Source organism: Grus americana, chromosome 5 (genome assembly GCF_028858705.1).
Source record: "Grus americana isolate bGruAme1 chromosome 5, bGruAme1.mat, whole genome shotgun sequence".
Classification (NCBI taxonomy): domain Eukaryota; kingdom Metazoa; phylum Chordata; class Aves; order Gruiformes; family Gruidae; genus Grus; species Grus americana.
The window spans coordinates 2,418,218-2,444,687 of record NC_072856.1 but is presented as its reverse complement, the minus strand read 5'-3'; the positions used below and the strand labels follow the sequence as shown (position 1 = coordinate 2,444,687).

Below are 26,470 nucleotides of genomic sequence, written 5' to 3'. Positions count from 1 at the left end.
CACCTGGGCGGGGGCCAGGGGAACCCAGCCACAGCCCCCCTTCTCCTTCTCTAAAGGACAAGAAAGGGCCTGCAGGAGCCAGATCTACCTTCCGATAAGAAAAGGTGTTCTTTTTCAAATCAAATTGCAGCTAAAAGCAGGGGGGAACTACCTGAAGAGCAGGAGCAAGTTCAGTCCCCAGTGCTGCTATAACTCACTTGCCAGGTCCTGCCTTTGCATCCCAAATGCCAGGCCCCCGTGCAGCCAAGACAAGACCTGCCAAAGAGAAGTCCATGATCCAAAAATCTCCAGAGAAACATTCACTCTACACCACTAAGGGCCCATTGGTAATGGCAGCTTCGGAAAGGCTCCCACCACAGTTCTGCCTCCACCTGCTGATAGGAAAAGCAGGAGACTGCTCAGCCCTGCAAGGGAAAAAGGAAGATCCTTGAATTAACCAACCTTTGGGACAGCCAGCACATCCCACGCAATGCTTCAAGCCAGTAAACTGAAGCAGACCACAACCGAGCAGGAAGAGACCTCAGCATCACTCAGCAAGAACCATGCGGGCCTGCCTTGTCCCAAGAAATAACTGTGATAAAACCCTGTCACTCACTAAGTGACAGCTCCTGGGAGCAGCCAACTGCAGGAGAGGCAGATGGATGAAGAAAGGCATTAAAACCCCAGGCCCTTAGGACACACGGTGGCAAGAGAAGCACAGAGCACGATGCCAGCTGAATGTGATTTTTTTTTTTTCCCTTGGCCACCATGCACACACGCCCCAACCAACCCAACCCTAGAACTGCAGCCACACCTTTAAAGAGGTTAATAACAAATGTTTATTTTCCTTTATTAAAGAGCAGGGTGCAACCATCCCGCTGTTAACGGAGTGACTTGATATTAATTTACAAATTGTTCTCTCTGCTTTGTTTTAAATGTAAGACAACCTTATACAATGCATTTCTCTAATTCCTTTCATCTCAAAGTGCTTTACAAAGTGACACTGGGGGGAGAGGGAAGAAATCCCACAAATCAAAACATCTCCTACGTACAGAGATCATCTCCTTCCCAGTGCTGCAATGCAGCCACGTCTGTTGCGCAATGTAGCAGCTAATGGCACAGGATGACACGTAGAGATCAAAAGGTCAGGGGGAACAGGTACAAGGAGAAACTGCTAGGGACAGAATTTACCTGAGCTGAAATCTGCAGCTGGGAAAAGACATTTCGCCTCTAGAAAAGCTGATGTCAAATTGCCACAAGTCTGCAGACACCACCGAAAGAGACGCAGGTTTATCACTAGCTCAAGACCCAGCCAGACTCTTGCCCAAAGATGTATTTTCCAGGCTTTTACTCCACATTTGAAACATATTCCTTTGGTGAAGAGTAACGGATGTACACACTCATGTAGCTAGGGTGAGCAGCATGAGTTTGGGCACTCGGCTGTGGGAAGCAAAAGCAGAGCTGGGGGGTTAACAACTTGGACTTACAGGTCAGCCCTTCCTGAGCTGAAGGAGGTGGATTCAAAGCTAGTACGTATTGTCAGGAACATGTTCTCCCAGCTCTGGAGATGACGACTCAAGTTTCACGTAGCTACTAACCCTTGGCAAACAATACCACACGCCGGTATAGCTATAAGGAAAGGAGTCCCCTGAGGAGCAACTCGGCAGCATACTGCGAGTGTGCTCAGTGACAGGAAAGCTTGTGCTCGTGGGGGTCTTCCACAGAAGGTTCTCAGATCTGCCATGAGGCTGTCCTTGATTCCAAACCAAAACTTTTGTCTTCCCCATCTATTCCTCCCTCCCCTGGACGAAACTACAGCAGCTCAGTTAATTTTCTTCCACTGAAGATACAGAGTTCCTACTGTAGCATCTCCCAGGAGAGGATGAAGCTCGATGGAGCTGAGGATGGTGATCCAGTTCTGGATATCAACTCACTAAGATGAGAGTTGCGATGACAGCAGAGGGACAGAGTGACATGCCAGTCGAGAGTGCAGAAATGCCATGCGAGATGAAACCCCCAGGGTGGGTAGTGGCTGAGCTGATTCCACAATCGCTGAAAAAAAAGGCTAAATTGGCTACAAAACACTGCCGTGGCTTTAACACAGTTCTGTACAGACAAACCTGGGCCTGAGCTCGGGCTACAGAGCACCTCCACTTTACTACAGCTTTAGTGACATCCTTCCCAGCACATTTGAGGCATACAGGAACAGCAGTCACATCCCTCACATGCACACAAAGATGTCTCAAATCTCCTCACTGGGGATGGCAGCCCAGAAGCAGCAGGGTTTCCCAGTGGCCACTCATCTCTAGGTCTGATGCAATACTGGGGAGAAAATTTTGGGGCCTCCAGACTGTACCCAGCCTGGGCGTACTCCTTCTAGAGACAAAGAACCTAGCCTGGGACCATGGTTTCTATCTTAACAGCGGGGCCAGTACTGCTTAAAGCTACTCTGAGAGCAGGAACAGCTCAAAGGCATCTGTCTGGGGGTAAGGTTTGTATCCAAGAGCACCATGGGGGACTTCTGCACCAAGGATTGTCACAGGGCACCCATCAAGGTCCACATCTGCCTGTGACAACTGGAGCAGATTCTCTGGATCAGGAGAAAACATCCTGCAGCTGTGAGTTATGCAATTTCCCTGCTCGCTTTCTTCTGCCCAAGGCCCCAGGTGCACAGCTCTGGCCTCTGCTCCGGCTGTTCCCCCAGCCTGGATTACCCAGTGCCAAATCAAAAGCACAAACACAAATCCCTCTTTGTGACTCAGCTGGCAGAAAGCTTCTCTTGCAGGCTCCTTTAAAAGGAGTGAGGAAGTACTTGGAAACAGGCTGTTCATGGCTCTCCATAAGATTATTGTGTGCTGCTGGCATTTACAGGGCCATCAGGGAAGTGCTCAGCAGGACCTAGGTGTACGGCTGGGCACAGCACCCTCCACCCCAGACAATGAGTGGAACAGATGGACAGACAGCCAGCATCTGTCCTGAAAGACTTGCTTACAAAGAAGGTCCAGGACTCCTGCCTTGCACAGAGCTGGCCTCAGACTATGCCAAAGCAGACTGCATATAAAAACAAAAGTTAAAAAAAAAAAATGGATATATACTGCATACAGGAGACTCCACAGAGGACAGTCTATAGATGGCCACCCCAGAGCAGCCAGGGCCAGCCCAGCTCTGAGGGGGTAGCTTGGCAGCTGTGTTCCAGTCACAGTTGGAGAAGTGAGACAGCTGAAGGTAGAATTTGTGCTTCTTGCTCCTTGATCAGCTTCAGGCGGAGGGAGGGCGGGGAGGGAGCAAGGCCCACTGCAGAAGAGGCACTGCATTCGTCTGTTTGGCAGACTACGTCTGACAAGCCATTCATACAGGAGCAGTTTCCTTCCATGCTCAGGCCGCTGCTTACATGTCACTGGGATAAAACCCAAGTTTGGCCAGAGACATCTCTCTCCGCAGCCGCATGACCTCCCAGTACATCAGCTCCACTGCAAAGCAAAACAAGTGAGGGGAAAAGAAGGAAAAAAACCCACCAAAAAAAAAAATCAGTAAGCAAGATACAGCTGGACACCACCTCACGTTATGCTGTGCTCAGTGCAGCCCAGCCAGGCTCATCCCCAAAGCAAGGGAAGCAGACGTGCTGGAGGGTCCAGCAGGACAGACCCATCAGGTCACCCTTTACCAGCTCCACCCCAGGGCAAAGTTCCCGACAAGCTGATGAGCAAGGAATAGGTGCATCTACTCCTCTTGCTCATACCTTTCTTTTGTCATTTAACTGTTTCTCAAAGACACAGGGAGTTGAGGGTACCCCAAGCTGGCCCCATTCCTGGCCCAATGGCCCACAGAAGACACCCCCACCACAGCCAGCTACTATCCCCTCTTACCATCCTGCCTCACCAAGCCCTGCTGGATATAGCGAATGTATGTGAAAAAGTTGCACACCGCTGTGATCTGAGGGAGAGAGGAAAAGAGAGAGAGAAAAAAAAAAAGTCAGCTACGGAACTGCTTTGCCTGTCAAGAGGCTTGCACAGCACCCAGAAGGAGAGATCTTAGTGTTCAGCACCTCAGAAATACACATACCACCAGATGGAAAGAGTTAAGAAGAAAGCTCATTAAAAAAATATCAAAATTCTGGGCATCTGCAATCCCATCCCAAGATATTACACTATCCATGAGACACACTGGGGAAGAACTCCAATCTACTGCATATTTGAGACATAAGTAATCACTACTTAATGTGTCAGCAAAGAACATGATCTTCATTCAAAGAGCACTGTCTCTGAATGAAAATCTTTGGAGTTAACGGTTTGGGCAGAAAGCGCGTGTGCAGGAAGGTGAGGGTGTCCATGACACATTAGGGTACTTTGGTGCAAGTGACAAAAATTAGTCAACTTAAGTCCATGCACAAAACCAACTTTTTGTCTCAGAAATAGCCACATGTTGCAGGACCAGCTCTTCTGATATGCAACTCGGGAAAGAATAAACTTCTAATCCACTCCATTGAATCAGAGCCCCAACAGCAAATCATTCACCTTCTCCCTTCCCTCCAAAGAAAGGACAGTTTGTTCTCATAACCATTTGAGTCACTGATATGTACTGAAACAGTAACAAAAGCCAGCATTTAAAGAGCAGAAAATTACTATGTTCTACAAAGGAGAATTAAAAAATAGTAATAAAGCAAAACAATCAAAGCCCTATCCTGAATCAAACCATGGAAGGTGAACACACTGAAGAGAGGATGCCTGAAGGAACGTAAGGCAGAGCACCGGAGCCTGAGGCAGGGCTGGAAACCTGCACCCTAGTCATCAACCAAGAGCCACCCCCAACTTCAGGGACAAACTCGAGCCCCATAGGTCTTCGTCAGTTTGAGGCCTCACCCTCAAGAGCTCCATCTCAGGGCTTGGAACAATTTTGGAGGGCAGAGGCACCCTGGGAAGGTGAAAGACTCACCCTGGCCCTGCAGGATGGTGAAATGTAGTAGTAATTCCCAGAATCCCCCAGCATGATGCGGTGCTTGCAAGTCCTGGGGAGGCCACTCAGAGCACATTTCCTGCAGGCAAGGAAAAAACACTTCAGCCTTCAACAATCCAGTGGCATGGCAGAGCACAGCAATTCAACAACCTCCAGACTATCCCCATGAGATACAAGTGGGAGCTCAGAAGCCAGACCTGCGTCAGTCAGCATGAAGAAGTTAAAAAAAACAACAAACCGAACCATGGCTGATGTGAGCCTTTTGCTCCTAGACAGATTCCATAAATGGCAAGTTTAGGAGACCTTAGGCTAAATATCTGGAACCATGATTATTCCATGCCCAAGCAAACCGAGGCTGTACCCTTTCCTTGGCAGACAGCCCATGACGAAACCACAGAAAATACTAAAGAAGTGAGGCTGCAGCAGAGTGTAACAAACATCATCTGGTCTCTGCACATCTCCTCCATATTCAAGGCAGGGCTTTTGCTGAAGGAGTTCTGCTCAGGCATATCAGTTTTTCTGATGGGATGCAAACATGCTGGCTGGGGACCAAACCTGGTCTCAAAACAGGTAAATCCAGCATTTGAGCAGAATTTGCTTGTCCTAAGAACTCAAAACAAGCCATGCTGCAGTCCTTATGCCAGGATCCTATCAATTAATTTGGGCCTGATTTGAAGCTGCTCTAATTGAAGCCACTTGGAGTGACTTTGTACTGACTTCAGGGGGCTCTGGGTAAGGCTTGCAGTTCTGAAGAACAAGCCAATCCCTTCTTGTGCAGACAAGGAAGAAGCTTGGCTTCACAATTTTGAGACTTCAGATCAAGTGAAGAAAATTGTCTTTTCAAGAAAGCTCAGCTCCCAAGGAGACCATCAAAAGACGTAATCAGCAAAGGTGCAGCATGCCTCTATTTTCTTGCCATTTCCTTCCATTATTTGCAAGACAAACGGTTCCCAGCACCAGCCAGTTGCCCTTCCTTCATCACCACTTAAAGGAGTAAAGTAGAATTTTCTGCTGCATAGTCATCACCACATTCCCCAAACAGTGCCTGCATGGTGGGAAGAAGGATGTCACTCCCCAGCTGCAGAAAACTGCTCTGTGGGTCATGGAAGATGACAACATACAGGAGCAGATGTTTCAGACAGCTTCTGAGTATGTACCTGTGCTTGCTTTCCACTGCTATCAAGGCAAATATTAGCTAAGAGTGGAAGCACAGGCTGTAAGTGTTCTGATGCAACGAGAAGCAATCCTAGCCCAAATAGTAACACAACTTAGAGGGATCAAATCCTCAGAAGGTGCAAGATGACTTATTTGTAAATGAGATACCTTAAAGAGGTCCTAAATTTGAGCATTGCGGCACACTGGGGAAAAAAGTAGACTTCTACTGGTCACTTTTGGATTGGTTGGTACCACTTGGTGTAACCCCAGCTATCACAACTATAGCTAGAAGAAACCTAAACCACAGCATTTGAACACCCCAGGGCACTTCACCAGACATGCCATCATGAAAGCCAGCTGTCTTCAGCACCTCCTGGCCAGCATTTTGCTCTGATTCTATACAGGTAATGTCACTTAGCGGCCAACTCAGTCCCTGCCTATCTCGACTCCTCAAACTGTTGCATTGAGGTCTTTACTATAGAGTACAGACAAGCAGGTCTGGTAGGTCCCAGCCTGGGCAGGGACCTCCCAGCTTTCTCCTTTCTGGTCCAAAGTTGCCCTAAAAATCAGTGGTTTGCATCTGGGAAACAAAGGGGCACAAATTCCTTTTGCATTGTTTATTGCCAATAGCAAGATTCCTTACCATCCTGTCTGGGTGGAAATTAAACAGGGTTAAAAAGTTAGCTTAGTTCAGCTCTAGCCTCAAAGTTGCTAAGTTGTACTAAGTTAGTAACTTGTTAATGGATTAGAGATCTTTGATCACTGACTAAAAAATAAATAGTTCACTTACGTTACAATTTGTGACCGGAACCCACTGCGAAGACACAAAAAAAAAATCAAAAGGAAACCGATAAGGATAAACACAGGATGGGTTGTTCTTGGAACAGGCCTGAGACATACTCACGGAACAATTTGTCTAGAAATGACAGAAAATGCAGAAGAGTGTGGTAGGAAACCTGCATGTGAGTAGCATTTACTGTTACAGGAACACCTTTGCTTAGAAGGTGCTCTGCTTGAAGGTAAGGGAGGGAAGAACAAAGAGAGCGAGCCCTGACTGAACTTAAATTCAATGGCTGAGTAAAATCCCCTATCTTAGTCTGGAAGATCACATCACTCCTGCTAGAGCTCCTCTTCTTTGAGGCAAATCTCAAGTTGTCTGACACATCAGATACAGTCACGTGAGCTCTGGAGCGGTCATAGCCCCAATTCTGATGGCAAGGTGACAGCATCAGGTGGGGAAGACAATACACAGCAAGAGATCTCTTCTAACCTGGGCTCTAACACACCTGGTGCACCAGCAAGGGCAGGAGTGCAAGGTAAGCTCAAACCTCACGAGATGCAAGAATGTGACATAGTGTAGCTCTGACTTAATCCTTTCACCCTAGGTTATGCACAAACACACCTTCAGAGAACATTAAACAAGTTGCTACCTTAAGGGAAAAAAAACCCCAAATCTCTCCCAAGCCAAGGGCACTAACACATCACTAGGTTATCCCCCAAAACAGTCAACTACAGTACAGCAGCTGAGCTAATTCCCCTTCTCACGTAAAGAGTTGAGCTGAACGACCACCCATCACAGGCTCGGAGAACCCTCAGCTGAGCCCTTTGAACTGTTCAACTCCACTGACTGCACAAGGCCTGGTCAAACTCCACTCAATGGTACAAAAAGACCGGTAGCAAGGAGAGGAGAAGAGAGCGTAAGCATGGCTCCTTACTTTGGCCCACCACACTCTTCTGCTGACACCTTCACCACAGGCAGTGTCTGGGAAGCAATTGGCTCAATGGTGAGTGTATTCTGCTCCACAGACGCTCGCACCAGCTCCGACAGCTGTGGCAAAAAGAAATGAGTGCAGATAAGAACATGCAAAGGTCACCTCCACAAAGGTGCAACTTGGTGCTGCCCGACCACGCAGTTTTTGCCCTCCTTTTCCAGCACTCACCTCCTGCTTAGTGAAGTCCAGACAAGGTCCTACATCTTCTCGATAAATTCTGTCCAGGAAGGAGCAGGATTTATCCAAAGTTGGAGATTCCTTCCAGGCCTGGAACTCAGCAAATAAAATGGAATCGACCTGCAGCAAGTCCACGAGGAGCAGGAAGGTGGGTGGAAGGAGAGATACCATATCAGAAGGTATCTGTTACTATGCAGGTAACCTAACTATGAAACATCTGCTTTTGCATCTAGAAAGGCTCAGACATCACAGAAGTGCCTGAGGGAAGCTGGCTTGCTCCAAGGACCTTTCGTCTCCCACCCATCAGCAGTTCTGTGCCAGACTGAGCTTATTCTGCCAGAAACCTGCAGGCACCTCTCTATCCCACCTTCCACCAGGACAGGGCAGCACCTCTGCTGCAGGAAAGCCACCACACAACCACCGAACAGACCAAGTGCCCACCCAGCCCATGACAGGAACAATGAGAGCCAACAAATGGTAAAGCACAGTGACAATGGCACCCAGGACACAGGAGGCGGAACCCTTCTGTAAAGAAAGGATTGCTGCACAAAAGGATGAATTGGAAAAAGCTATTAATGAACAGCCATCAGCAGGACTACATTCAGTGAGCCCAGGTATGAGCTCACAGGGTGTGCCAGCCCTTTAAAGACCACTCCAAGTCCAGAACACTGGTACTTGGGGAGTCGCAGAAGTTAACGGGAACACTGGGTAGCCACACAGGCTTGCAGAGGCAAGCTGAGTGTAAGAAGGAGGTCTCTCAAAGGGAACCCAAAGAGTAAGAACAGCTTTCCCCATTCTAATGTCTGCTCATTGTCTTTTACACGTGGGCCCACAAGCATTATCACTGCTCAGCAGAAAGTGACCTAGAACAGAGCTTGCTCCCATCCCCTGAGCCAGCAGGAAGGTTGCTCCCTCCATTTCTGTCTGGCTGAAAATATGTCAGTCCTGGAGATTCTCTGGGACCTGACATTTAAATCCCAGATGGATCATTAGCCAAACCACCAACCTGACTGATGGGCACTTCCTTAAAAGGCCAGCAAATCCTGTTAAAGCTGCCAAAAGGAAAAAAAAAACCTAAAGAAACCCTGCTGAGCAACACAAAGAACATGAGTGAACAAAGCTGAGAGAGGTCTGGGTTCCAGCACACTTGCTCTATGCTATTGAGACTGCTCATCTGGTACCAGGAGACAGCTTCAGAGCCACAAGATGGAAAAACAAATTGAGAAAAAACACAAAACCAAAATAAAAATGGAAGTTAGCATAAAAGGAAGCTAGATCTGAAAGGCTGAAAGTGCGAGAGGCTGATGGGTCCCACCCCTCCCCAACGCTGTCCAGAAAGGTTACCTGCTGCAAGGATGAGGAAGCATCTGCCCCCAAGGCCTGCCAGCCTGGTTCATAGGTGATGTGGATAGCCTTCCCAGGGATGATACAAAGGAGCAGAGAGAGGAGAGCAGGTAACCCAGACTTTGAGGGCGGAGAAAGAGACAGACAGTGAAGGAAAAGGTTTAGAGAGAGACAAGAAAGGGAGGTAAAAAACATGAGACAAAACAGAAGATACAAAGAAAGGTTCAAGTCCTCCCTTCCAGGGAACTAAGCGTGCTGATCAAGGCATCACAAGGCCACAAAACACACCTTTTGACTTCCACTTGAGGTGCAAAAGAGGAACAGAAATTCTATCATTTTTAGGCTTAATTTAAGATGGGGCACGTTTTTCCTATAGACCATCAAGCACCAACTCTCTGAATACCAGGTTCCCTTTTATCACCTCTCACATAGGCCACTGAGGAATTTGAGAGAGAGATACTAACAAGTTAACAAAAAACCACACCACCTTGATATACAAAATTATTAGTCACTTTGGAAGCTGTAGCCCCGGGATTTTAAGGCCCAGGATATCTGCACCACGTGGAAGTTATCTACGCAAAGAAATGACACGTCCAAGGCTTTAACAAGCAAGTCACAAGAGCTGGCATTTCTCTAAAGACTGTCAACACAAGCTTTGCTGAGACTGAGCCAAGAACAGCAAAATGAACTACCCAGCAGGCAAAAGTTATCTCTGCTTACTGCAGGCAGAGGACAACTTCTACAGGGTAGTGAGTGGTTCACCAAACTGGGCTCTCAGTTTGGAGCTCCTCTGTTCTGACTGGAGGAATGGTGAGCACTGGGAGAGGCCACAGGGACCTTAAAAAAATTAAAACCTTTTTCTTCCTGGCCCTCTAAGCAGCTTCTAGCTGACTGTATTTGACCCCAACTTCCAGCGTATCTGGACTGTTCCCTGCTTGACTAAAGAGAAACCAGTGCATCAGGCTTTCACAGTTACCAAACTGATTTTTTCCCCTTTGGCTTTCTTTCTGACATAGTCTTTGTTCCCCTCTGTCTGTGAACAGAGTTAAAGATCTTCATCTCTCATTGCTATTGCTGTCTCAGGACAATGGCTATAGCCAATGTTGCCTGAAGCATTTCATCCAAACTCTAGCTACAAGAGCACTGCGCAGAAGCTGACGAAGCACATTCATTGAATCCACTGCCAAAAGCAGACGTTACCAGTGTTGCCAGCACAATCCTGTTTGGTGAGAGTATTATTTTCACAAGTGGCCCTTCTGCATATGTTCTCACACAAGCCAAGTGACCAGGTGCCTTCGTGTTCCCTCAACAAATTTTCATGACAGAGACCGCAGCTCCCCCCGCCCCCAAAAAAACATCACTAGGGAGACATTGCCCCACCACATTCTCACTTATTTTCATTCTTCCTGACCAAGTGCCATAAGCTGCCTCCTTTTTGCTCCCCAGGACAGCTGTGTACATATCTGGCTAGTGGAAAATTCCCAGACGGAAAATTCCTGCTAGCAGGAAGAAGCGTTATTTAGACCCACGGTCACAGTAAGTGGGGAACTATCAAAGGATCATCAAAGGGATTTAAACAGGGTTTGTTTGAAAGATATTCACAAATGCTTTGTATGCTCCTCTGCCCAGTTCCTTCCAGTGAGGTAGGAATTAAAATTAATTCATTAAATATACGCTCTGCAAAGAAGAGAAAGAACAGTGACATGCCCAAGAACACAGAACAAGTGACAGAGACTACAAGCTGACAGAGGTGTCCTGGTGTCCAAGACAAAGTAGGTTAAGAGAAGAAACAACAGCAAATCACACCAGAAGAGGTAGTGGACTCAAGTGGCAAGATGCAGCAAACAACTGGCTTCTGCTCAGCAACTCCTGACATGTCCACCCTGGTTAACTCCTGGATCCGTCCATGCCCTCCAGGGATCCCTCAACCACTTCCTTTAGCAGCTGTCCTGACTCAGCCTTGAACATGCTTCCCAGAAGGGGAAATCTCCGCAAACGGAAATCCTCCAGGGCCTGCCTCAGCACAAATTTAAGGAACAAGCCAGATTATTGCACGGAAAGCTTGTCCCAACACTGAAACCACAGAGCTCTCCAGGAAGCCCAAGTCAGAAGCCACACAGTGACCGCAGTGGCTCCAAGGCCGATGCAGTGAATGGCCCTCACCCACCTCTTTGCACTCATGACTGACTGGCTCTGGAGTCACGTTCTGGCTGGCAGCTGAGACCATTGCGCTGCTGGTGCTCTTGTTTCGCCCGTGGCCCTTCCTGAAGACAGCTTTAGAAGGGCTCTGGAGCTGAGGGTGCAGCTCCCGGTTCGGAGAGGAAGGCGTGGATGTGATCACCAGTGTCTTCAGAGCCGTTACCTCTGCCTGCAGCATGTCGATCTGAGGAGAGAAGGCAAAAGTCAACAGCACCTTCAGCACCTGCTGAGCTTAAGCTTGCTGCAGCCCACCAAACACTAAAGCCACAGAGAATCAGCTACAAGCCCAGTCACAAAGCCTTCTCCCCATTCTCCCAAATGCCCACCATCACCCAGAATCTTAAACAGGGCTAAACAGCAGCTATTCAGGTACCCATCCCTCTGCTCCTCAGTCTGAGCACATTTTGCCCCAGGCTCTTTTTAGACCCAATAACCCAGAAGAAATGTGTCTCTCTTCAAGAAGGAACCAGTTGAGCAGCCCTGTGATGCAGCTTTCTGAGGAAATTCCAACTCCCAGGCTCCCTGCTCCAATCATCCCCACACAGTGGCAATTAAACAGCGTATCGCTTCTCTGTGGTTCCTCTGGCATCATCCATTTCTCAAAGGGGAGCTGGATCAACAGCAGACTGCAAGGATGCCTTTTCCCCCCCTCACTCAGTGTCTGCTGGAGAGGGAACAGAGTAAATGCAGCATCTCGGAGAGAACGAGCTGCAGGCACTTTACCCTCCTCCAGCCAACAAAGAGCACCATGGCCAGGCTGGGCAGGGATGGCACCAACCTAGCAGAGAGATCAAGTCGTTTAGATTGCAGTTCTCACCTTCCCCCGTGCCTCCCTCAGCTGTTTCTCTGACGCCGCCTGTTTAGTGTTTGCTTCTCTCACCATCTTGTGCGCTTCCTGGACCAGAGAGAATTTTAGTCTGCCTGTTCCAGCTCCAACTCATAAAGCCACCAGGGCAAGCCAAAGCTCTGCCATATCACATGCTCTGCACAAGCAAGTAGGGGGACAGACATCACTGCCATATCCAAGGGTTTTACTGTCAGCTGTGACGAGCCTTCCCCCAGAGTTTCCCAGAGAAGGCTCTCAGCGCCAGGGCCTGGAGTGCGTCCCCCTTCTAGGAGTGTAGCTGGCTAAAGTGGAGTTTAGAGTCCAAGGTCATCTGCTTCACTGATATGGGCTGCTGTGAAGAAAGCCAGAAACAAGGACCTGCCCCCTCCTTGCCCTTGGGAATTGCTTTAAACTGAGGCTCTAACATTAGCACCCACCTGTGCGACATCACTGCTGTGTAGCAGCTGTGTCTGCACCCAGTCCAACACCTCTGTGACTCTGACCTTGACTCAGACTCACTGGCTTGGCTTCCTGACTTGACCCCAGGCCTGCATTGTCACTGCAGGCTTGCTAGTTGATCACTGGACTGTTTTCTGACCCCAATCGCTGTCTATGGCACAGATCCTGATCCAGATTGCTGCTCCATGTCTTGGCTTGATGAGGTCACTGCTCTTGCCTGACTTGTTATTGCACTTTGCTCCCACTTCCCTTGCGGAGCGGCCAGCCCTCAGAGCTCTGGGCATGGCTGTAACACAACCGGAGCTGTAGCTCAGGTGGGGGCCAAGCGGTAGAAGCTCGCTTAAAAGCATCTCCCACAGGAAGGGGGGAGTGGTGCAAATCCCAGCTGGGGCCTCCCTGCAGCACTGCCGGGAAGCACTCTGTCCAAGGCCACCAAAGGAAGGGGCAGCCCTCAGCTGCACTGTCTCCAAGTTCTCCCTGAGCCCCAGCAGCCAAATCTCCAGGAGGGGGATGCTCTCTTGGCCCTTACGCTCAGCACCAGCCTGTGTTTCAAAAGTACAGATGGGCTCTGGCTTTCCTCACTGCCCAGTCAGATCCAGACATTAGAGCTGCTGGTAAATGGGATATTGCCAGGATAGAGCTTGGCAAGAATCACGTAACAAAAAAAACAACCAACAGGCCTTCTGAACACTCACTGGAGCAGAGTATATGAGGACATCCAGCTTGTTCCCACCCTAAGCAAGGGCTGGCATGAGCCAGGGAATCATCTTTATTGCACAGCAGCTGCTGTCCAGACTACAGAGCAGGCACAGGAAAGGGACAGGGAGCTACGCTTAACATCCAGCTACAGGCATCCCCACATTTGTTTTTGCTACCAGATGTACAGACCCATAACTACTGCGCTCTTTATGCCACCCCACAGTCACTAGAAGGGAAAAGAAATGCATGCAAACGCTCCCCAGGAGCGGGTACAAGCCCCTGCTCTGATGCTCTACCTGCAGCACTGCCCAGCTCTGCTTCTCCAAGTGGGAAAGAACAACAGGGGAAAGGAGGAAACTGGGAGGAGATGGCTGGAAGTTCAGGGAAAGACCGTCTTAAAGGAGTTGGTTGTAAGCTTAGCTTAAGAAATGATAGGAAAAGGAAGAGGGTGGTACCTCAAATAGGCTAGCTGTTAACTCCTCTAGTTCCTGCTCCAGTTGTTCTCTGACTTTTGACAATCTCTCACATTCTTTGTCCTTCAGCTTCAGCTCCTGTTGAGGAAATGGAGAGGGACACATGAGCTCATAGCAGACCCAGTAGCGCTGATGCCTGCCTGCCTCCTGTCGCTAGCCTCTGTACCATGCTCCGTGTCACCAAAGGCATCCCTCCACAGGTTGTAGCAGGCTTTTCAGGCTAGAATTGCTCATTTACCATTAGCAAGGAGGCTCCACCGTAGTAAGCACTGCCTGCCTCAAGCTGCTTTCTGCAGCAGGTTTCCAGGACTAATTTGGATGTTGGCACAGAGGCTTTGAGTCAACGTAGCAACTGATGTCCTGCTCCAAAGCGCTTTATGACCACCTCAGCTCAAGCTCTCTCCTCTTCTGCCTGCTTCAGACTGCAGCACAGCCACATTCAAACCCTGCTCCCCTCAGCACCACCTCTAGGAAAACCCTCACTGCTCAAATCTGTGCTACTATCCTCAGGTGTTCTCGCAAACTCTGAGCCTTACCTTTTGCGCTTTGTGCAGCTCTTCCTTCAAGAATTCAGACCCCTTTTCACGGATCTCCACTGAAGAGCTGCGTAGACGCGACACATTGAGCTGCTCGGTGGACTGGGTCTCATCCACACCTCCAGCATCCTGGCATCCAGTCTCTGGCTCCTCCTTGCTCCCTTTGGATGGCATTAGTGGCTTCCAGTGTCCCACAGCTGGTTGCTTCTGGCTGTCTTCCTCAAAATTGGCCTGGCTGTGGGGTACCAGTACAGTGAAACTTTATATGGGGGCAATTCACAGTCTTCCTCTAACATGCGCCACACATCCACCTCCAGCCTCTCCCAGGCACTGAAGGGAGGCAGGGAGGGTGATGGTGTATGAAGAGGCCAGGACTGGCTTAGAGGACCTGCTTTGTGTCTAGCAAGAGCAGTTCCTTTACCCTGCATGCAGGCACTGCCTCCCTGTTGAAGTGTTTCACCCTTTTGGCACAGACCGCTTCCAGACCAGCAACAGAAGAGGAGATGACGGCCTAAAATAAAGACTTTGGGAGAAATCTCCACTCCTATCCTGGGATCTTTAAGAATCACATCAAGTCTAGTTTGAGATGCCCAGCTTGCACTCCTTTTAAGAAAGGCTGGTTACTCAGCAGTGAGTACTCCCTCAGTTAGCTAATCCTGGACACACAAAACTTAGTAGGCAAACCAAAGCTATTAGTAACTCGTGGTTTCACCCTTCTCAACCAGCATGTCTCAGATACTAGTAACTCAGGATGAAGCAGGAGAACTAAAGACAGCTGCTCCAGGAATCCCGTTCTTGCTTGCTTTCAGAGAGAAACAGACTGCAGCTGGCTTGTTCAGGACGCCGGTAAAGCTAAGTTGAGAGATGCTGCTTCCCCAGCTGAAGGGGAGTAGCAAGAAGAAGACAGTACAGCGCTCTCATTCCCTAGCAATATATAGGTCCTAATCCCCTCTGCTACAAACCCAGCCTTCCTCTCCCCCACCACCCCTGCTCCAGAGGTGAAAACTACATTTTTAACCTACTGGTTTCCCACCAAATCCCAAAGACAGAGCTGTCTAAAACACTGTCTTCCCACTGAGCTGAAGCCCTATTTCTTAGTCTCGATGGCTGTCAAGTAAAGATGCAGTAGAAGAAATCAGAAGAGTCACCCAGGACACCGTTCCCCAGCACTCAGTAGCACTTTGTCAACCGTGAACAGGCTAACACAGACTCTGGAAGAAGCTGGTGAATTTAGTAGGCTCTGCAGCTGCTGACATCTTATGAGAGGAAAACATAGGCTTGAGTGCCTGCATGATAGGGCACTGCAATCATAGTGTTGCCTAGAGCATATGGATCACCCCTTCTTCATGCACTGAGCTGTCCTCACATGGTTGCTCACCATTTGAAGTCAGCGGGAGCACGATCAAGCCTTGCAGACATGGAAGTTTTCTATCACGTCCAGCCACCGAGCAGGACGCGCACGCTGTGCTACAGATTAACCTGCTGCCAGTTATCTCTGGGTCACAAGCCTTAGCTGAGCTGTGGTGCCATCCTCTTCCACGCACAGCACCAATCCCTCCTCCCACACACTCCTTCTGGCTACTGCTTCTTGTCCACAGTCATCTTCCAAAGAGGGAAAGAAGCAGCAGCTACCAGCTAATTCAGCTCAGGTACCACAGGAAAACATGTGGAAAAGCACATGTGGAAAACTCTCTGAATCCTTGGAAGATGAAGAGCACAGGATCATCCCTACTGCTACGTCATAACAACTGGACAGCGTTTTGCCTACAGAACTGGGGGTGGGGGACACGCAGCTGGTATCACAGATTTTGCTGACCTCTCTGTTGAGCATGAACAAGGGAAAGCACCAGAAGGATGGTCACACAGTAGTGCTAAGAAGGTAGGAAAGGACAGGAACAAATTGGTGTCCCGTTGACTTCGCTTGGTTTTACTGGTTCAGCAAACAGTCACTGGGAAGATCTAGAAGGGGAGGCTTATCCTGGTGATACTACTAAATTTGGAAGCGTGGAAAATAACACAAAAGGGTGCCTTGGGGAAAAGGCAAGAAAATAAAATTAGTTTTGGCCAAAGGAAAAAGGACAGATAGTGCCTCCAAGCAAAGATAATTCATCCTGGGCTATTCAGCACGCTGGGACTGCTTGATAAAAAGCAACATGCACAAATGTGGAGGGATACGCCTGAGTGAGTGAACCATGACCAACGGGAACTCCCAGACTGGGCAGGCTTCTACAGTTTGAGGTGCGAGAGAGTGCGCAAGTGCAAACTGCATGGTGTCCAGAGCACGCAGTGCCTGCTCTATCCAGTTAGGCTGCTCTGTTGGCACATTTGGTTAATCAGAGGAATGGCAGAACTGCACAGAAAAAATAAAATGCCTAAGAAAGGTCAAGATTAGCTAGCATGGATCACTTACCTAAACAATGACATTGCTAACAGGATGAGGAGATCTCCAAAGGCTCCAAACACTAAGGAAGGGGAGGGATCAAGCAAGAGAATGACCCAAAGGAATGAAACCCATTACAGGAAGGTGGAGACTTAATGAGATCAATTCATCCCAGTGATCAGGGGAGGTTCTCTGCAATGGATTTGCCATGGAGCAGGGGAAGCATGCCAAATGGAAAGGTTTGCTCAGCAGTTAAACCATTTCTCAGGTGGCATAGTGGAAGCCCTCTCTGCTGTGGACTTTTGAGATTAGACAGGGTAAGTTGTGGAGAAGACGTCTCTCCAGGTTCTCCTGCATGAGGCAGGAAACACACTTCAAGGGCCCCAGCCAGTTCAAGCACCTCCAGCTTCTGTGATCAAAAGGGAAAAAAAAAAACAAACCCAAACCCAGAGCACAGAGGAAAAGCTAGATTCAAAACCAAGCAGCTGGCAAAAAAATAAAGAAGGAAAAGGGACATTCAACAGTCCACTATACTAAAACAGCCAATCTAACCCATACATATCAGGAAGAAAAAAAAATTTTGTTTCTTTACAACTCTCAAGTTCTCAGATGAAAGTTGTTTGTCTTGGGATACAGGTATTCCAGTGTATTTCCACACGCTATGGAAGAAAACTGGAGGACACGGAGGAACGGAACAGTCCCACCCACACTCCGTAACGCCAAGGGACCAAAAAGCCTGTCCTGAAAAATCATCCCATCTTCTATGACAGAAAAGAGCATTCTCCACACCGTGCAAACAGAATCCCCACGGAAGCCTTGGCAATGCTGGCTTCTGCCCACCCAAGGCCCAATCTCTTCAAAGCTTTGAAGTACACCCCCCTGAGACCAAACCAAAGGACCACCACGTACACTCGCACTCTCTTGCTATCACTGGTCTGACTGATGGCTATGTTTTCTTGGAAAAATGTATCATATCCTAAAGGTCCCACACAGACCAAAGAAATGCAAACTTACACCAAAAAAATAAAAAAAAAAGCACCCCACAACCTTCTAAAGTTGGATTCTGTAGAAGCAGCAAAAAAATGTGCAGGATCCGCACTTTTTCCAGCGGGCCCCACATGTTTCCCGCAGTGCTGATCTGACAGGGTTATTTCCCGTACAAACAGCCTGTGGGGGTCTCTCACCCTCAGGCTTGCGAAGAGGCCCCCGACTTTCCATCCTGAACGGGACAGGAGCCTGACCGCTGCCGTACCATGCCGACACGAAGCGGCATCGAATCGGCATCGGTCCACAGCCCGCTCACCACCCCACCGCCTCTCAGAAGCAAAGCACATGGGCTGTTCTATTAAAGCACAACACACAATTTGTGTTTCTTCTAGTTGTCTCAATCACCCACTGCGTCCTTATGTCTGCGGGTCGCTGGCGGACACGGTACCTCCTTATTCTGCCTCCTTACTTGCCTTTCGCATGACGGCATGCACAAACACACGTCTGGAGAGCCCTGAGTGAAGCTTTCGGCTGCGAGGTGTTAACAACAAACCAAACAAACCCAATGGAAGTCCCAAGGGGAAACTCAGCCCGGCTTCTCCTGCCGAGACGCCCTTGTCCCGGGCCCCCGCAGGCGGCCAGGCTCGGGGGGACAGCCCGGTTCCCGCGGAGCCGCCGGTTCCCAGCCCTGTTTGCTCGGGGTGCAGGTCCTGCCGCCAGACACCGCGGGCCCTCACAGCCCGGCCGCCTCCCCCCGCCACCAGCCAGGCCCCGCGTCCCGGCCCCGCCGCTAACGGCTGCCCCGCCGCCCACACAGCCTCCTCGCCCGCGGGGCCGGATTCCCGGACCTACCCCCGCGGCATGCTGGGTCCCGCCGGCGCTGCCAGTGCTGCTGCTGCTGCTGCCGCTGCCGCTGCTCACGGCGGAGGAGCGCCGCCCGCCGCCCCCATGCCCGGAGCCGGAGCCGTGCCCGGTGCCGCCGCACCGCCTGAAGGACGGTGAAGGGGGGGGGGGGGGGAACGGCGGGGGCACCACGTGACCCCCGCGCGGCTCGCGCGGCGGGGGCGCGCCTGCGCGCTGCCGCCCCGCTGCTCCGCTGTGTCCCGGGCGGGACAGAACGGGGACGTGCCACGCGTGTCCCTGCCACTGCCGTGTCCCGGGCGGGAGGGAACGGGGACGTGCCACGCGTGTCCCTGCCACTGCCGTGTCCCGGGCGGGACGGAACCGGGACGTGCCACGCATGTCCGTGCCACTGCCGTGTCCCGGGCGGGACGGAACCGGGACGTGCCACGCGTGTCCCTGCCACTGCCGTGTCCCGGGCGGGAGGGAACGGGGACGTGCCACGCGTGTCCCTGCCACTGCCGTATCCCGGGCGGGACGGAACCGGGACGTGCCACGCATGTCCGTGCCACTGCCGTGTCCCGGGCGGGAGGGAACGGGGACGTGCCATGCGTGTCCCTGCCACTGCCGTGTCCCTGCCACTGCCGTGTCCCGGCGGATTTACAGCCCGCACAGCTGGAGGAGCCTGGGATCCAAACCGGTGCCAGCGACTGAAACCACCGTTACGCTTCCCGTAAAGGCATCATCCCTCCGTGGCACGGAGCGTGCCCTCAGACTGCTGAAACAGCTCCGTGGGAAGCCCGGGATTTAAAAATGGTATTGTACAGGAAAGTGGAAGGATGGGGGAAACCTGGCCGGGCAGAGAAATGACTGTGCTGGGGCAGCAGTGGGACTGGAGCAGGATTTTTAAATTCGGCATTCAGGGAAAGCCCTGGACTTTCCATACCCTTACAGGCATCAGACAAGTCGTCTCGTTGTTATTGAGCTTTGGACTTTGGATGCTGTGGCTCCAATTTTTAGCTAGCTCATCCTCGCACTCGCTGTCTCCAGGAGGCTGAGGGAGCCGGGCAGCTCTCCCAGTAGGTGATGATGTGGCCGTACTGGTTTACATCCTCTCTGCAAAGCAGAGGGAGCACGCCGTTCTCTGTCCACCCATTCTCCTTCCTCCTGCATCACCGCCTGTGCATGGAGGAGCCCCTTTTCCCCGCGGCATACTCATCCTGAAAGCTTTTTCCTCGCTTGCTCTGCTCTGCTAGCACAGAGGGACTACCAGGGTCAGCCCCCGGGTGATTCCTGGGGCATTGGGAAATGACCGATCCACTCTAGAGCCCACCACTGAAATCAGGAGGAGCTATGGTTCTGGGACGTTCACCCTCACGCTGGGGCATTACCCACAGGCAGAGAGACGACTGCCACTGACAGCACCGTGGGGTTCCTGCCTCCCCAGAAAGTGCTCCAGGGAGTGCCCAGCCCATTGTCCCCGTTCCTGGGGGCACGTCCGTCTGCCGGGACAAAAAGGGCAAAACTCTCCCACTGTCACCCCGGTCCCACAGCGGATCCCACAATCACCTCTGGCTTGGCAGCACGGCGATTTTGGCGACAGTGCCTCTGTTGGACCAAAACCTGCCCCAACCTCAGAGTATGTTTTCCAGACCGGTCCTTCCCCCACGTTTCCTATTGCGTCCTACCTTGCCGTTGCCCTGGGCTTTCCTCCAGGCAGTGGTGTCCCTTCCGAACCTTCGCACACAGGGGCAGCTCCTCCTCTGGTCTCAGCTGCCCCATCCTCTGCCTCGCTGCCGGACACAACGCCAAAGGCAGGCAAGTTAGACATGGTGATCCTTGTACCTCTTGTAGATACTACACGGGGAGAAACTCCCTGTCCCGGCTTCTCCTGAGTGGCCATGGTCATCTACAGCCCTGCCCTGCCTCGTGGCCAGGATCCATGGTGACCACAGAGGCAGACCCCATGCTCTGAAGTCTCGGAGCGAAGTGTCCGAGAGGTTTGTGTCGATGGCTGTAACCTTTGTTATCTTCAGGGAACTTTTGGGAGGAGGGGAAAGATCTTCAGCTTTGCAAGGCAGCACCAGGAGTAACTAGTCTTTGTAATAATTAACTCCCAAGGCCTGGCTGGCAGGGATGGAGGGTCCTCAGATCAGAAAGGTAGAACTTCCAGGATCCAACAAAGGCAGGAAGAACGAGCACTGATAATGCAGACAGGAAGCATTAAGAGGGGATGTGCTGGAGATGCTGAATCCCAGCCGCTTGCAAAAATAAGTTGTCACAAGGTGAGAGTGGCACGTTCTCCCCTCACTCCCAGCCCCGAAGGACAGGCAGAGCTGCTGAGGAAGCCGGGACAGACCCTGAGATTTCTCCATAACCAGGCGATGCGGCTGGCCCGTATCACTCCCAGGCTGAGGGTTATCACGCAAGATGCCTTGAGGCAGGAAGAGCTGCTGCCTTCTCCACGCCCGCTGCACAAGGCTAGCTGTCCCCCAGGCCATTGTGAAGTGTCCCAAAGTGTCCATCCCAGCAGCTGGTGAGACACAGACCTGTCTCCCGCCGCTGGTTTAAAGAGACAACAAACCACCAGACAACCCTGAGGTCTCAGTGCAGGTGGGAGCTCTAACCCAGCGTCCTCACCTCACACCGTGGAAGTCCCGTGCTCTTTCCCACATCATTTCCCATTTACATCTCATGGAAGCTGAAAAAAAAATCACTGACCTCTGCGTAATGAAGTGTCATAAAAACCACTTTGCCTCCTGCAAGTCTCCCAGCACGGCACATACCTGTTGTGCAGGCGCTGACACGGTACCTCCCCACCGCCACAGGCATTTTTAGTCACCCTTTTTCCCCTCCACATCTTCCCCACCTCCGCTGCCTTTGCTCCGTCACTTGTACCCACTCGCCCCCGCTCCTCTCACAACCCTTCTGCAGATCCGCCTTGCCAAGCTACTGACCTCCCTGCCTCTTCACCTTTTGTGTCTCATCCTCCCATCTCCTCCAGGCAAAGAAGCATCTTGCTAATGCTTTCTACGTCTTCTTGAGAGTCAGGTCCAGCCAGGTCCCTTGCTCCCCACAGCTCTTTCATAAAGGAAAGGCGACCCCCCCCCCCCCCAACCCTTCCTCTGGGTTTCTCAGACACGGGGATACACCTGTGGTACCCCATCGGATCCTCTGACCCAGCTCTGCATCTCCAGCCTGAACACCTCCTCCGGCACCCCGAGCAGACCCCTGTCACATCTGGAGCACCCCCAAACCGTTCCCCGGTGATCTCCCCTCAGCCCAGGCTGCGTGGAGGCGGACACTAATGCACATGGACTGAGCAACTGGGGAACCACCAAAGCGAAGCAGAGACTCCCATTTGGTGGGACCTGTCTCTGGTGGTCCTAATTGCCTCCTGTAGACAGCAAGCTCTCTGCCTCCACATAATCCTGATCCTACAAATTTCCTCCCGGAGCGCCCACATCTTCCTCTAAATGGGTCATAAATGAAAAGCAGGACTCAAAATCCTGAGTTTGGTTCAAACAAGGTGCAAGCCTGACCTGCAGAGCAAAAGCAGCTCTCAGCTAGGACACCCTGCCCGGCACAGATGCTTCCCAGTCATGGGAGAGGGCTCAAGCCTCCTCTGGGCTGCTTTGTCTGCTTATGGATTCAGATCCTACTACAATTTAAAAAAAAAAAAAAAAAAGAAAAGAAAAAGAAAAATACAGAGCCAGGCTGGGAAGGAAAGGAGGAAGAACAGGGATTATCTTCTAGCTTGGAAAGCAGGACTACAACCCTGACCCAGCAAACCCAGCCCGGATGTTATTGCCATGAAAATGAGAATGAAAACAAATGGCCCAGAACTCCAGGCTTCATCCACCCACTCGCCCCCCTCCCTCTTGCCTGCCTTGGCCAGCTGTGCGGCATGTTTGCTCAACGGGCTGGAAGGGCTTCAGCAAGGGTCCCCTGGGATCGCTGGGTCTAAGCTCACCGATTTCACGGAGGGGAATCTGCCTTGACCACCCAACCAAGTGCAGCCCCTGTTCTAGAGCAACAGGGTGAAAGGAGAAGACTGAAACTCAGAGAGAAAGGAGGACCGTCCCTCAGCTTTTTAGGAAGGTCTTCCTTTCTGCTGGCTGATTTGGTCACTGTTTCTCCAACCAGAAACTTCTCAGTCCTTCCCACAACATCTGCGAGGAGGCAGCAGGCAGCCCCTAGAAGTGACCCCCACATTCGGTCCTCCCGTTGAAACCTAATCCCCACCGTGGTGGCTAAGGCAAGAAAAGGGGGACCCCTGCTAAGGACTCTTCCCTCCTTTTTGTGTCTGTACAAACTGAACTAGAAACTCAGTGCAACGTCAGAGGGAGAGATACGTCACCCTCCGAGCCCCCGAAAGTGAAAACGCAGAGGGACGGGCAGAGATTGGCGCTTGGATTTGTAGGGAGATACGGAGCTTGGCGCTGAAACCTCGAAGCAATAGGGAGATGTAGTTCTCACATACTGCTCTTCTGGGCAAAGACATATCTAGGTGTGTCAGGGAGTGATGGCAAAAAAAAAAAAAACCCCAAAACCAAATGTCCAGGGAGGTACAGTCAGTCTGTCCGTGTGCTGAGCTGTTTGTCCAGGACTCCCAGGCATCCCGCAGCTCGGTCCGTGCCATCCCAGATGGCTCCTTATACATACACGCCAACTCCGCCTCACAGGAGTAGGGAGCTTAGCGCTACCAGATGGCTCTTGATTTGCCACAGAGCTGAAAAAAAAAAAAATAAATAACCCCAAAGACACTTATAAAAAGCCTTAGAGCTGGCAGGGACACGGCTTCTTCCATTAGAGCAGCAAATTATCCCCTCCCTATGTCAGAACAGCACATAGTACACGAGGAAAGAAATTACCAGATTGAGCTTGAGCGCTCTGCGAGGGGCAGGCAGCACCCTTAGCGTGCCCCCAGCTCCCAAGGCCCTCCCCCAGGATGGTGCAGAATTAGTGATGAATCCTGCAACATAAGTGGAAGAAGTCTGGGGGTCCTCACAAAAGCATCCTCTTCAAACATTCATGGCCAGCTCAATCCTCAGGGTAAATCCTGTCTGTGCAAAACTGCACCCCCTCAGATATTTTCCACTTTTTTTTTTTTTTTTTTTTAATTGCATCAGATTCCAGGAAAGAACGTCAGTTTGAGAGACGGCCCTGATGCCAGCTGCCTCTGTGTCTATCTCAGCACTGAAACCAGAGAAGGGAAAGGGATTTCACCAAGCTTTAGGAACCACAGCGTCCTTCTGAGAAAAGCACTTGTTATTCTCTGGGAGACTGCAAGGAGGGCACCGTGCCTTTCCCAGAGACAGCTGCAGCTAACTCAGCACAAAGAGTGGCCCTTTGGGGTTCGCTTCCCGTCACAGTAACTAAATCTCTGCAATCTCTGTAAAATGGAGAAGATGAGAACGATTCCAGGGCTGTGAGACTGAGGATGGACGGCAGCACCTCTTTGCTTCCCCGCTTTTGTGCAAGGCAGGCTTTCAGACCGGCGTCTTCCTCACGGCCCGCAAGGACCGAGGCCACAGGGGACGTGAAAAGAGAGCCAAGCAGCACTGCCATCCGCTACCCCCTCAGTTATTTACTTTCGTATTAAATTCCACAAATATTTCGTGCTGTCCTAACAGCAGCTCTGAACGACACGAGCTGCCAGCTGAGCTACTCTCAGAGGAGGGCAGCAGAGTCCCCCAGATGCCAGCATATCTTCCACAAAGAGCAGGGCCCTTGAGGTTTTGCTGTTTCATGTTAAAGACTCACCAGGAGCACCCAAACCACTCGCAACAGCTCTGGCAAATGTCTCACCTGAACCATTTTCATCCCCTTGCCACGTGTGGGGATGAGGGTTCGGGCACCAAGACCCTCAAGAACTGTCTCAGCCTGCCTGCCCACTAATTCCTTCTCTCTGGATACCTCCTTGCCTTTGGGAGGGTCCATCCCTATGCTCTCCCAGCTCTTACCCCCATTCACAGAGCTCTTTGGTGTTTCAAGACATCGTCATGATCCTGAATCACTTGGACCCCATGTCCCAACCCTGTGATCCTGGCCATAAAATGGCCTTTTGGGAGCAGCCGCAACCTAGGAGCAAAATTTCAGGGTCATCATAGCAAGCCCAGCCCCATAACAGGGCAGATGACACAGTAAGTTCACCTCTGAAGGACAAGACTGTCCCGGAGCCTCAGAAAAACCAGGGCACTCCACCTCCTGACCCAGACAGATGCTACTCACACAGGGGCAGGCACACCAGGGTCTGAAACAGCACCCCTGCTTTGCTGCTCACCCAGGTCAAGGCTTCAGAAAGGGAGGACAGCTGGGGTGTTTTGGTCCTGGTGGACACTTCTCTTTCCTCCTGAGCTGCTCATGGCAGTAGATGCAAAGCTACGTGCTCCTTCAGTCAGTACGGTGAGTTTGCTGTGGTTGGGCCAGTGAGGCAACCCCGTACTCACTAGCCTCTGGCCGCTGATAAGAGCCCTTATCTCGTTCCACACCTTGAATGTGGGGCTCTCCCAGTGCCCCTCCATGTGCCTCTGCTTCTCCTGCCAGGTCTGTATCTCACACTCCAGAAGCACCGTGCTGCCTTTTCTCTTCTGCATTGCCCTCCCACCTACCCAGAGCAAGTCATCCCTGGTAGGGGGGCTCCAGGGCCAGGGACCTGCAGCACACCCAGGGATGCAGGAAGGACTCTGGTAAGGACAAGCGCTCCAGGTCCATCCCTTCCCCCCTGCAATTATACCCGTTCTCCTAACGCATAGTGTGGCAGCCTCCCAATTTTGCCTGGCCAGATGTGGTAACTTCCTCCCACCAGATGTGTACCCATGTCCTTCTGCATATCATGCGATCCAATACAGAGCAGCTTCCACCCAGAGACAAGCAGCAGCCAGGAGAACTCCATAGTTTTGGTGCCAGGCAGAAGCAAGGATTATTCCCTCCATTTTTATCGAAAAGGAATCAGGACCAGAGGTAATCTGACACACTACAGCCCGCACCAGAATTAAAACCTCAGATGCTGGCACTGAGTCCCGTGTTTTAAACTATCAACTCCCCACCGTCGACAGCAATTCCCAGGACTGCGCCAGAACCCCACAACAGACAGAAGCCAGGCAGCACCTGCTCCGGAGAAGAGTGAAACAAAACCCTCCCCCTGTCTAGGTTCACCCACGCAGAAAGGAGAAGCCTACGGTTTGGATAAATTAATCCCCATCGCTGATGTTAAACGAGTGTCAGACACAGGCACGTAGACCAGCACAAGGGAGAGTCGGTTATTACAAGAACTAACTCTTCATCTAATTTCACTGGAGACTTTGCTGCCTGCTTGCTGGAAAGAGCAGTGAAAAAACACACGTGGCAATCTCACAGAGCCTCACCGAGGAGCCTGGGTCTCCAGCTGCTCTTCCCTGAAGGGATCAGACCTATGTTCCCCCTCCACAGTGTCCCGTAGCTGGCTAAATGATGGAGACCAGGAGGCCCAGAGCACACTTGGCTTAAGGCTCAGAGCAGCTCCTTGTCTCCAGGCCACTGAATGTTGGGGCAGCTCAGCAAGACCTGGCTGGAGGAAATATTGGGGTTTAGGGGGCAGATGCTGTTGCCTTGGCCAACCAAAACAGCTTGCCAAAGGAGTGAGCAGAAAGGAGATGGAAAGACATGGAGGTCCTCCTGAAGAGCTGTGGGCTGTGCAAAGTCCTGTG

At 51.2% G+C, this 26,470-nt stretch overlaps 2 protein-coding genes across 16 annotated transcripts in view; one reads left to right on the top strand and one right to left on the bottom strand.

Annotated features, from left to right (window-relative positions):
• The window catches only part of BEST1 (bestrophin 1), a 108,355-nt gene that overhangs the window by 69,317 nt on the left and 12,568 nt on the right, over positions 1 to 26,470 (top strand). The gene's annotated exons all lie outside the window — the stretch shown is intronic.
• RAB3IL1 (RAB3A interacting protein like 1) lies at positions 801 to 25,184 on the bottom strand. Of its 15 annotated transcripts, none has more exons than XM_054826054.1 (14): positions 24,936 to 25,028; positions 22,322 to 23,511; positions 20,468 to 20,572; positions 14,573 to 14,807; positions 14,019 to 14,114; positions 12,397 to 12,474; positions 11,548 to 11,763; positions 9,381 to 9,500; positions 8,028 to 8,156; positions 7,803 to 7,915; positions 6,878 to 6,901; positions 4,912 to 5,011; positions 3,846 to 3,912; positions 801 to 3,449 (listed from the first exon to the last, which is right to left on the bottom strand). In XM_054826054.1, exons 4-14 carry the CDS (start codon positions 14,744 to 14,746, stop codon positions 3,367 to 3,369), a joined length of 1,200 nt encoding a protein of 399 aa, XP_054682029.1. In that variant the 5' UTR covers positions 14,747 to 14,807; positions 20,468 to 20,572; positions 22,322 to 23,511; positions 24,936 to 25,028; the 3' UTR covers positions 801 to 3,366. The 15 variants fall into 15 exon arrangements, 14 of the variants coding, with proteins under 14 accessions (XP_054682029.1, XP_054682027.1, XP_054682026.1 ...); XM_054826052.1 differs by having other exon boundaries at positions 24,746 to 24,994; XM_054826051.1 differs by lacking the exon at positions 24,936 to 25,028 and adding an exon at positions 23,654 to 24,114.

Excerpts from the sequence above, each read along its gene's own strand:
- RAB3IL1 (XM_054826042.1), bottom strand. The coding sequence starts at position 20,688 with ATGACCATGGCCACTCAGGAGAAGCCGGGACAGGGAGTTTCTCCCCGT. Across the intron at positions 14,115-14,572 it reads AGCTGCACAAAGCGCAAAAG|GAGCTGAAGCTGAAGGACAA; the intron begins GTAAGGCTCAGA and ends TTTCCTCAACAG. Across the intron at positions 8,157-9,380 it reads CTTCCTCATCCTTGCAGCAG|GTCGATTCCATTTTATTTGC; the intron begins GTAACCTTTCTG and ends GACTTGCTGCAG.